The sequence below is a fragment of the Dipteris shenzhenensis genome, chromosome 6, assembly GCF_047967505.1.
Source record: "Dipteris shenzhenensis isolate YYH24624 ecotype China chromosome 6, Dip_SZ_1.0, whole genome shotgun sequence".
Taxonomy (NCBI): domain Eukaryota; kingdom Viridiplantae; phylum Streptophyta; class Polypodiopsida; order Gleicheniales; family Dipteridaceae; genus Dipteris; species Dipteris shenzhenensis.
Window position 1 is genome coordinate 6,759,640 of NC_141601.1, and position 12,337 is coordinate 6,771,976.

The 12,337-nt window shown below is 43.4% G+C and overlaps 1 protein-coding gene across 1 annotated transcript in view; it reads left to right on the forward strand.

The window, feature by feature from the left end:
• Positions 1-12,337, forward strand: part of LOC147900703 (mediator of RNA polymerase II transcription subunit 33A-like) — a 118,284-nt gene that overhangs the window by 73,607 nt on the left and 32,340 nt on the right. The window contains exons 5-8 of the mRNA XM_087375445.1: positions 23-114; positions 242-614; positions 2,431-2,638; positions 2,763-2,877. Of these exons, the coding sequence (XP_087231571.1) occupies positions 23-114; positions 242-614; positions 2,431-2,638; positions 2,763-2,877 (788 nt within the window). The remainder of the gene's footprint in view (positions 1-22; positions 115-241; positions 615-2,430; positions 2,639-2,762; positions 2,878-12,337) is intronic.

The window sequence follows — 12,337 nt, forward strand, 5'->3', positions numbered from 1 at the left end:
ATGTATCTTTGTTTGCATGCAGAGGTTGTTAAGTCTTTGCAGGCCGTTCAAGGTGCTTCATGGCATGATACATTTGTAGCTCTTTGGATTTCAGCGTTGCGCTTAGTTCAACGGGTCAGTTCAGATTCTGTAAATTCATATGAGAATTGTGAGAAATTTGGGGTTGCTGCTGACAGGTTGTGGAAGAGAGATCACTGTTGAAAGATGGAGAGTAACAGGAGCCTGAATGAATGAAATGCAGGAGCGTGATAACATGGAAGGTCCTAGACAACACTCTGAGTCCGGCTTCTGTATGCTGCTGTCTATTGTGCCACTTGCTTCAGCATTGATAATTGAAGAAGAAGAAAGGCAGTCAATAGGTGGAGCGTCTAGCTCAGAGACCAACTGTGTCGATGACAAGGAACAAAAGATTTTTGGCAACCGTCGTTCAGCCTTTGTATCCAGCTTGCAGATTCTAGGTCAATTTGAGGGTCTCCTTTCTGCTCCTCAGCATGTGGCTGCAGCTGCGCATCAAGCAGCAACAGCAGCAGTTGTGTTTGTTGCTGGATTCAACGGTGGAAGTGTGACCATGGAAGGGTTGGGTGCAAACGATGGGAGCTCGAGTAATAGAACAGGTAAGACTGGTCTTACCATGATCTTGATTGATCAGTCTTTTATATGGATTTCTTCATTCTCTTGATTTGTTCCTGGTGTTAACTTGTGCTGGTATTTAGCAATTGTTTGTGAGATAATTTCTGAAAACTCACAGTTAGCTTTGTCATTGGATGGCTACACACATGCATGCTCCCATGCCCTGCCCCTGCCCTTGCTCCGTCCCTGTCTGTGCCCATGTCCACACCCACTACTTTTCGTGTTTCTTGTTTTGAGATAGAAAAGAATCAAGTTATGAAAGAACTTTTGTCTAGGGTCTATAATGTGTTTGCTCATGGTTTGCTTAATGTTTGGTGTGATTGGAGATTTACATCATATGATGGATCTGTTTCATGTTGCAAGGCATATTGGAAGAGGATGAGGTTGAAAGACATCGTAAAGAGTATTCAAGTAGGTTATCTTGGGTTTCAAGATTGTTGGTATTATTCATTTGTACATGGGTTACAGGGGGTGAAGTAATGACAAAGGAGAAAATCTACCCTCATCTGCTCCAACTAGGATCCTATGGGTAGACCTCCATGGGCTACTAGCAAGAGGAAATAAGAGATCTGGCTAGTCTAGAAGCGGGACTAAAGCCTGGTAAGGACCTCATGTGGCACCTGCTTCTCAAGCCAGTGCCGCTTGTAAGTCCAAGCCAACGCATCCAAGTGAAGTCCTTTGCCAATGCGGGTGGTATAGGAGAACAAAGGTATCTCTTCTACTTGCTCTGAGTACCCTACCGTGGATGGCCATAACGACTACGCATGGATCTGCCCTCCCATAACGAAAGGCACGGGTCAATGGTCCAGCTCAGCCCCAAACAACCTACTTCTCTGATCCTCTGTCACTCCATTGAGTCCAAGACCCCATCAAACCCCGCATCTTTGTCTCCTCGCTCTGACTCACCTGGTGTGGAATCCATAGTCGATTGATATGAATGTAGGAGTTAAGTGTAAAATGATGTGGTAGGATGTGCGAGTTGAGGAGGCTGCCATGTTTTATACTCCTATGCCGGAGTTTGAAGAGGCAGTAGAGGGGCACAGGCAGAAAAGGGTGAACTGGGGGTAAGCTGTACAGGGCCAGATTTGGAGGGAGCAGAAGGGGAGCATGCTAGCCTCCGGTGAAGATGACATGGTCAGTGCAGTGGGAGGGATGGGGAAAGAAGGTTGAGGGGCAGTTACACAAAGTGAGGCATTTAGCTGGGTCAGGGGGTGGGGGAGGGGACCTGCAATACCGTGTGTGCTGTTGCATGTTGCTTTAGTGTCACATGTTGGGAGTGTAAGGTCTACATAAAATATAAGGTGCTTATGGTTCGTTTATTTGTAATTTGAAGCCCAATTTTTGTGTGAGTGCTAATTAAATATGTATATTAGTGTGGAAACCTGCATTGCCAAATAATAGTAATAATAATCATTCTGAAGCATGCTTTTGGCTGGATGTCTGGGGATCCTGGCTTGCACTTCTCCTCGGAGAGAAGGCTGATGGAGTGGGCATTGAGGAGGGCATAGGTGGGAAAAGGAGAAAGGGTAGGTCAAACTTGGGAGAGAAAGTGGGGTACATCAGGGGGGAGGCAGAGGGTGTGTCTCATCCTCCTGTGCAGGAGGCAGAAGGGTGAAGTGGTCAGGACAGGTGGAGGGAATGGAGGAGTAAAGCAAAGGGAGGGATGCACCCTGGGGGCGTCACAGACTATGTGTTTTGAACGCTTGTGTACACTGTAGATTTCTGTTTGAAATTCTGTAGTATTAAAATCTACCTTGCTTGTGGTTTGTTTTGTCTAATTTGAAGCTCAATTGGGTGCAGTTCCAAATTTGCGACATCTAATTGTGGAATCATGCATTGCCAGAGGCTTGATAGACACCACGGCATACTATTGGCCTGGATATCTGGGTACTCTGGCTAGCACATTATCTCTTCCTGCATCACAGACCTCCCCCTGGAATGCATATATGGATGGGGCTTCACTTACTGGTTCTCTTAAAAGCTCTTTAATGACCACCCCTGCAGGAAGGTATAGTTCTGTGCATTTTGCAAGCATAACAAAACTTGAATTTATTAGAAAATGAACTTTGAGTTTCTGTCTCATGTAAACCTTCCTGTGCACTCCATGTTTACTCTAGTCTTCATTATGGTAGTCTGGCAGAATTGGAGAGGGTTTATCAGGCAGCAATCAATGGTCCAGAAGATGAGAGACCAGCAGCAGCTAGCATCTTGTGTGGTGCCTCTTTAATCCGTGGTTGGAATGTACAGGTAAGTACCCCAGTCCTGAGGCCTCGTGTACGTCTTGCTCACCTGTACTTTGTGCTTACATGTCTCTTGCATCTGTTATACATGTGTGTGTGACGTAGTGCAAGACACACACTACTCAGAAATAGTGATAGAACACCTCCAACTCCATGGCAATCTTGGAAAGACAAAAGAATGGATCGCATGATGTACTGAAGCAAGAGAAGTCAGCAATATGAAAGACAAGATAGTTCTGGACTGTATCATTGGTCCACAGAGCCCAAACTCCCGTCCAAGTAAGGAAGGGTGTATAATCTGGTGGTGAAACTGTGGAATACAGCCAGAAGTCTTGACCGAATTTCCAACCTGTGAATCTGATGCATAAACATCTCGAGAGACTGTAGAGGAACTGATGAGCAGAGGTGCAAAACCATAGCAATTGGGGAACCGTTTCCTCTGTTTCAGAGCATCTTCTACAATCCGGTTATGCAATGCCCGTGCGTGCTAAGAAATGCCTCGCACAACACATCTCCAGAGAAAGACCTTTTGCTCAAGCCGAAGATTACTTTTGCAAACACGTGGAGCACATCACACCACCATCTTTCAGGCTTGTTTAGATTCCATAAGCGATTGCCATGTTGCTGAATCAATGGGTGGGGGGTTTGGGGGGCAATAACAAGCGATGTCTTTTGCAGCAGAAAGGAAAGGCATAAAAAAGGGGCGGAGTTGAGGGCTCCCTGGAACAAATGACGGATCATCTAGTCTCTCGTGGCTTTGAAGAGGAGGCAGAGGCTGTAATGGGGCAATCAATTCCACCAGTGTATTTCAAATATGCCAATGATGCATGCCCAATCCATTTTGTTGCCTCGCTTCAGAGAAGGAGAGTATCATGCCATAGTACATACATATCAACGGCATCATCTATGCTACACAACACATGTGCATCCATGAAATAAGATCTGCGAGGTTCTAAAGCAGCCAGAGGCTCTTGAAAAACTCTGCGCCAACGAATGTTTTCAAGGCACAAGGAATTACCGATTGGGTGCTGCCTCCCATGCCAATGTTGGTATTCCATAATAACTTGCCAATCCTGAATCAGCCTGGTGACATACAGAGCAACCTGGGATTTGTCCTCTGAATCTTACAAAACCTGTGTGTGTGTGAGAGAAATAGATCAATACCCCAAAAGCTTTGGTTTGCATGATGCCACCAATTGAGAAACCATGATGGTCCAAGGGTGCTTTTTGGTCCAAGGGTGCTTTTTCGAGCAATGAGATGTAGATGAATGTCAAGTATGCTGAGTCCACCATGCATTTTTGGAGTGCAAACCAAGTCCTTTTTGAGAAGACGGAGAGGTTTTTGATCCGTACTAATATGATCCGTACTTGTAGGCCATAGACATTCTAAGGGCTTTGACATGAACACATCCAAATCTGATTTTGTCAAAGGCAATAATGACAAGTGAAACTGAACATACACCATGAGAATGGATTGTACAATTCTTAGATGCTCATGCAAGGGCCACGTAATAGCTTCCAGTAGTTGATTTTATGTTGGAGCACTCGTTGCCTTTCTTGCTCAAATATCCCAACCGGTAGGATATCCCAATTGTCTTACAATTTCTGTGGGTGAGAAAACTTGTCCTAGCCATATAGCACTATGCTAGTCACACTAGTTTAGGGGCAAGAGCTCGGATTTCTGAGAATACACAAAACGGCCAGCAGCCAATCCATATAAATGCAAGGCATCCATGACGTTCTGAAGATATTTTGGTGTGTTTTTGGGGAAGGAGTCATCGACACACGCTTGACCGACAAAATCTCTTGTTCCAGGTATGGTGATACCATGTAAGATGGCATTCTCTACCAGCTTGTCTTTGCATAATAGCATTGGGTGCATTGCAATAGCATATGGCAGCCCTGTCTAACAGAACGACCCATCTTCCAGGGCATACATGGACCCTGCTTGGCCATCCTTATAAAGCTATTAGATGACATTCTTCATTTCATTACCAAACCGTATCCTTTCATGACCAAGGCTACAAAATTTCAATGGATTTATTTTCACTGCTATTCTTACGCCTCACCTCTTCCTGCAGAAGAGCGCTTTCCACATCTTGGCATGACAATCACAAAAGCCTTTTCAATATCAATTTGCATAATAAGTGCATCTTGGCTTGTATATTTAGCATACTCAATATCCACATAAATATTTGCAATGTTATCCATGCTGTTACAAGCCATATTGCCTCAGGTGCATACCATAACAAAGACTTTCTTTGATGAGGTTGACAATCATTTTGGCTACCAACTTGTAGATCACACTACACTCATGCATGAGTGTGATTGGGTACAAGTCTGATAAATGTTCACATAACTGCTTCTTAGCCAGCGACGTAGCAAGCCTTCCTCCAGCATGAAAGGAGACAGCCAGAAATCCAAGACCGATCGATCATGAACAACGGTGGATTTTTTAAGAGAACTCATTAAGCCACAAAGAATAAAGTTATGACCGTTCCAACCTGGGATTTCCATTTACCTAGAGAGTGCGTTGCTGAATCCAATTCGTCCATGGTAAAAGAAGACTCCATTTATTGTGTTTGGGAAGCAATGATAATCGGATTAAGAAGATCAAGCATTGCATTTCCAGCATCTATAACCTGCTGATTTGATGGAACAGGGGCAGCAAAGAGGCTCTGAAAGTGACTATGGACTTCATTTGGTAGCTCAAGAGAGCTTTGAGTCCACTAACTGCGTATGGAGAGCATGCATTCTTTGAGGAGTGTGAAGGCTTTTCAACCTTAATCCATTAGGGGCTTTTGTGCTCTAACTTGCCATTCAAGCAATTTCCTTTGATCATTCCTCTGAATAAAAAGCTGAGCTCTTGTCAAGGCATCAATCTCATGAGGAGCAAGCCCTCGAGAATGACTTGCTACTAATAAAACTTGCAGAGTGTGTTTGCATCAGCCAGTAAGTAATTGTCCTTGTACACTTATAAAATGACATTCATAATCTCACATGATATCCTGGATGTGGGTCACAAAGCATTGCCATGCCATATTAGTGTCTACCATAGCCTGCAGTTGTAAAGGCTCAACCGCTGCAGTGAATCATCATGTGAAAGATAGGCATTATTCAGCAGCAAGAGTCTTTTGCATGGCAGTGGCTGGGCATTAACAGTCATTCCAAAATACGTATTCATGGCATTGGGTATTTCCTTAAGTCACTCGCATTCATGAAGGCCATTGCAGTTGTCCAATCACGTCTTTTAGTAACAGTCGTGCGCATATGGTGAGAAGTGCTATTACCAAAGCCCCCACACAAAAAGGCATTTGCTATGCATGGATAAGTGGCCAATGACCTCCTGAAACTGGCCTTCAGTAAACTAAAGAGCAGTAAACTGTAACTATTTTAGCATCCACACTATTTACAGCCACATTGCATCATTTCCAGCCACTTCCATTAGTTAAACATCACTTAGACGCAACCTTTGAAAACACTAAAGGGAGGCTAGGGTGCCCCTGCTCAGAAACCAGATGCAAGAGACACAAATGGCCCCAAATTCTTCGGCGCCCCTTTCGATATTTATTTAAATCTTCTTACAATGGAAAAATGCTTTTACAACAAGGGCTCTTTCCCTTACACTCTGCTTCATTGGCAAATCCACTGTCCAAGCCTATTCCTGGCTTCAAACTGCATCTAATTCCAACACACACTAGAACCCATTTGTCAAGGCAAGGCTAAGACATTTCCCACTGTTTGTGTCCACTGCAAAGCTGTCCTGGCATTCCACAAGGCATCCAACTTAGTCCAAAGGGTTTGGCAGTCCCACAAGCCAATGTCCAGCCTTTCAGGGTGACAGTGCAACAACACAGATATCAAACTGCACACGTGACCTCAAAGCAGGAAGAAATCCACAACACTGCCTCTCTGGCACCAAATCTAGGCACACCCTTAGTAATTGAGTGTTTGTCCACAGCCTGATTGGCCAAGAGGGAGTTTCCAACAACAAAAGAGCAAGAACAAGCTTTGAAAATAGCAAATGGAAACCAAAATGAGGGTCAGAATGACCGTACCCGCTATCCTTGGAAGAGGGGCAAGCTCTACTCTTGCATCTATCCTCTGTCTAGGCCCCCAACAATGCACAGTTGACCCTCGGTCACGATCAAATGAAGAAGGGTTCACCTCTAGAGGGCAGTAGATCCACCAAGCAAAAGATAGCAGGAAGAATGGGTAGCTAGGAGAGAGATAGGAAGAGAGAGAATGGGCTGGAATGAGAGAGAGTGCAAGAGGATCACAGGCAAGAGGGAGTGTGTGGCAAATGAATCGTATGATCAGCCAAAGATCTTGGGAGTCGTGAAATTGCCGTACAACAACATTGTCATGTGTGCCAAATAGACCGTACAAGTAGCCAATCTGCCTTAGGATGCATGCCAAACCAGTCCGTATAGCCTTAAAAATGCATGCCAATCAGCTGTATGACTCGTCTTGGGAAGCGTGCTATCAACCGTACAACAGCAACAACCTCAATTAACGTGCAAAGGTGCCCGTACAATCCACACGGCAATTAATGCGCTCCGATTTGCGTGAAGGGTGCTCACGGGAGGTGAGAGAGAGAGAACACTGTATGTCAAAACATGCAACAAGCTCCAAAGTCCAAGGCTAGAGAGAGGAGGTCCAAAGTAGAGAGAGAAAATAAACACTTAAAACACATGCACACATGGGATTGCCTAGTGGCTATTAAAGCCTCCAATCCCTAACCAATGATACACTTTGGTGTTCCCTTGGGTCTAACTTTATGACCCCTCTAAACCTTGCCTTGCCCCTAGCATTTGGGCCTAGTGGGTGCACCTAGGAATTAGACCCTACTCCTTACATCAAACCTTAGGGGTTTTCAATGTCCTCCGGTTTATTTGCACAACAAAAATCACATCCCTATGACACCTCCACATGATTGTCTTTTCAATAGAGTTTTGTGGGTCATATAAGGATGTAAATTCATAAATCTCTCCATTTAGCATACATTGTATGACCGTTCATCGACCTTGAAAACCATAATTGGCTGAACTTCATATCTTTGCAGCATAGCAACACTCGAAAGAGAACCTTGTCCAGCATAGAATATATGATAGCGTGTAAAAAAACATTGTCTATCAGCAAAAGCATTCTGGTTGTGCTAGTGAAGGCAAATGATATGCGGTTTGGTTTTATTCACACAATCCCAAAAAATCCTCCATTTATTGGCCACATCCATTATAGGTAACGCATTTGAGTGGCATATACATATTCATAGCAGAGATGGTATCGAAAACAAGGGTGAAAATTAGGTGCCAATTCCTTTTCATGAGGACGGGATGATTTTGGAGTGGCATACTCTACCATACTCTCTTTTGAGGATTATGGTAATTCAATGGATTTAGATAATTAAAAACAGTAATAAGAAACTTCCAACTGGGTCTGAGTAAGGTCTTCAAGGGAATGAAGAAAGCAATGCACCAACCAAAGATGAGGGAAACAAACATACACATACACACACAAATTTTTTTTTTGTAGAACATATTTTGCATTAGGAAAGAATTTACATTCATAGTTGTCCCAGAGTGGGAATATTTCTCAACGGAATATACGATTCTTTTTTAATTCCTCAAACATCATCTATATATGAACAAATAGTGAACACTTTAGAAACTCTAATAAACCCCTCCCTATCATACTCTCTTTTGAGGATTATGGTAATTCAATAGATTTAGAAGAGTTTCCCTTAGCTTTAGAAATTCCATATTTGAAGTATTGAGAAGACCTCATGTAGCAATGTATACCATATTCCTTGGATGAGTAGGAAAGAGATATTGAAAACCCTCATACTTGGAAGGCAAGGGAGGGATTTTCAAAATATTCCCAATTCTCCAAACCTAAGTGGTCCCTACTGAACTCCTTCCTACCATAATACGAATTAGGGAGAAGTTGTAACTCTCATATACATGTTGAAATTCCCAATTTATCTCTTTTATACCTCTCAAAATTATACTTTAAAGCCACCAGATTATGACCTTTTACCTTTTTATAGCTCCTCAATCCGAGCTAAGGAGCAAAAGTTATGACCCCTTCTTCCCTCCAAGGGTATTACGCTTGCAGAATAGGGTTGGGGCAAGCTCTTCAAACCATATTCCTCTGGTAGAATATACTTCGAGGGTCTATCAAAAAGGGGTTATATGTTTTTCTTAGCTCAACTTCAGGAATTGTAAAAAGGAGGTTTGTTCAAAATTTCATGATCTATTCAATGGTGAAAATAAAAAAAAAGGATATTTGAAAGTCATAAAATAAGTCACCACTTGGACATTATATAAAGGTATATTTATACTTATCTCTATTAATCAATATTTCATATTTACTTACATATTCCTTGAAAATTTTTGGAATTCGTGCTCCCCAAAAATAACTTGAGACTATATATTTTGACCCCTCCCACCTTTTGTCTGCTCATTATGTTAGAATTATAGATATAATTCAGCAGTGACCAATGTAATTTAATAAGCTAGTTAGGGGCACTTTTCCCTCTTTAAGAGGTTTTTTCCCCTAATCGCAGTTAGTTCACTAACTATGGTTAGTGACTACTAAGGTTTTGTCACTAGGACAAAACCTTATCTCTCATTCATTGAGTTGTACTCTTCACACTCTTCTATTGCAACTCAGCTTTCAGCTTCCAAGCTTTCAGCTCTCACTCTCTTGCTCTCTCTCACTCTCCATTCTCTCACATTTGGTATCAGAGCATTAGATCCAGCTCCCTACGACTTCCCCGTTGAGCTCCAGCTACAATCCATGCTTCACTGCTACACCTCATCCGTACAGTCCGTACGACTGTACGGAACTTGTACGTGGTCCCTGCACTTCCGTACCTGCTGTACTGCTTCAGCTGCATCCGTACCATCCATACGTGTAGACTCAAAATCCGTACCGTACCGTACCGTACTTGCGTTGCAGATCTGCGCCGTACAGCTCGATGTGGTCGTCCGTACAGCTCGCCGTCAGACTGTACGGTTCGCCGTACAGCTCGCCGCCACCAGTCGTACAGCTCGCCGTCTTTCGTACTTCCGTACAGCACGTACGTTCTTCGTACTGTCAGCCGTACAGTACTTCCGTACTGAACCTGCTTCCGTACTGCAGGTAGTCCTTTGATTTCGTACAGGAGAAACTCGCAGGTGATCTTTGGCAGGCACATTTTGCAGATAGCCATTGTTTGGCTCACTTTTTTGGTAGTACATTTGGGGCATTTTGTTTGTTGCAGACATTGCAATCATTTTGTAGTTTCGGAGCTACACTTGGAGCAAACATTGCAGATTTGGTCTGAAATTTGGGGCTTTCTGCTGAAATTGCAAAATTTGGGGCTTTCTGTACTTCTGCCCCTTTTTGGTTGCAATTTCAAGCTCGAAATTTGGGGCTTTCAGTCCTGCAGTACAATTTCTTGAAGAAATTTGGGGATTTTGTAATTACACTGCAATCTCGCAGTGAAATTTGGGGCTTTTGCAGACAGAGCGCAATTCTTGCAACATTTGGGGCTTTTGATCTATTTGCCCCTTTCCGGTTGCAATTTCAGGCCTATTTTGGGGCTTTTGTGTTGGGAGAGCAATTTCTGGAGTTTTAGTTCATACTGCCTTTCTTGGAGTGTTTTGCAGCACTTTTGGCAGATTCTGGAGAGTTTTTGATGCTTGGACATATTTCTGACAGTGCAAGTACAGAAATCTGAGTTGCATTTACAGCCCGTGCTTGGCTGTGTTTTTTGGGAGTTGTGCATTTCATTCCCAGTAAGGGAATTCAGTTTTGTATCTGCTTAAATCTGTTTCTCAGATATGGCCCATCAAAATCAGAATGACTTCCAGTTCGGTGGTCTTTCACAGGAAGACAAGTTGGATGGTACCAACTACTCCCTATGGAGTTTCATGGTACGCAATATTCTGATTTCTCGCAATTTATGGGATTATGTGAATGGGGGTGAGATCCGACCAGCAGATATTGCACCTGCTACCCCTCCCCAGCAAGGAGGTGGAAGAGGTCGTGCACAGGGTGCAGCTGCAGGACAAGTTGGTGGTGTAGCTACAGTCACTACTCCAGAGCAGAAGAGATGGGATTCACGGGATGCCTTAGCTTTTTCATGCATCTCTCTTTCAGTGAAAAGATTTATCATTCCGCATATCCGGTCGTGTAAGACCTCGAAGGCAGCGTGGGATATTTTAGAAAGCATGTATGCAGCCCGGAATGATGCAAGGGTATCTTTCTTGAAAAGAGAGTTAAGTAATACACATATGGAAGAGGGTGACTCCATGTTAGTCCACCTCACAAAGCTACAGGATCTCAGAGAGCAATTGTTAAACATAGATGAAATTATTCCTGATTCAGAGATGATTACAACCACTCTGAATTCTCTTCCTGAGTCTTATCTCAGCTTTCATACCTCGCTGAACTTATCATTGAGGGGGGGTGCAAATCCTCTCACTTTTCATGAGTTGATAGGACTTCTGCTTTAGGAAGAGCAGACCAGGAAAAATTTGGCTTCATGTGCAGGTGAACAAGCCATGCTCCCAAAGTTTAAATAAAAAACAAAGGGACAGGCAAAGACATCAGTAAATCAGCCTTCCAGTGGGTCAGGACAGCCTTCACAAAAGGCTAAAAATGATGCAAGTAAGCCCAAGAAGAAGGGTTTTTGTCACTACTGCAAAAAGCCAGGTCATCACATAGCAGAATGCAGGAAAAGGCTTGCAAAAGAAAAGAAAAACAGCTCAGGTATGGCTGTTTCAGATTCAGCTCCTCATGCATCTGACAGTGGGGATGCTGCAGCCAACTTTGTTGGACAGGATTATGCCTTTTTATCTTGCATTTCAGATTCTAGGCTGGCTGCTCCAAATGCTCGGGATAGTACAGCCACTTGCAGTGATGATACATATGCATTTTTGACTTGCAGTTATGACTCTTCTACGGATGCATCTGCTTTCAGTGTCAATGAAACACTGAACACTTGGTATTTTGACAGCGGTGCATCCAAACACATCACTTCTAGGAAGTGTCTTTTTACTTCCTTGCATCCACCTCCCGTTGGTAAGAAAGTCACTTGTTCCAACAACTCATCATATTCAGTACGTGGCACAGGAGATGTTGAGCTCACTGCCATTGATGGCTCAATTTTCAGACTTTCAGATGTCTTGTATGTGCCTGGTATAACCAAAAATCTTCTTTCAGTGTCCACTCTTAACAGAGCTGGATTTCAGGTCATCTTTGAGGATGACAAATGTGCTGTCCGAGACAGGGAAGATGACTATGCCTTAAGGTTATCTGGTACTCTGCTGCGTGGGCTTTTTCAGCTTGATCTTTTTGAGAAAAGAGCAGCCCATGCTCTTGCAGCTTCTACCCCTACATCTGCCATGCAAAATGCAGAATTATGGCATGCCCGATATGGCCACATGCATTACAACAGCTTGATGACACTTCAGAAG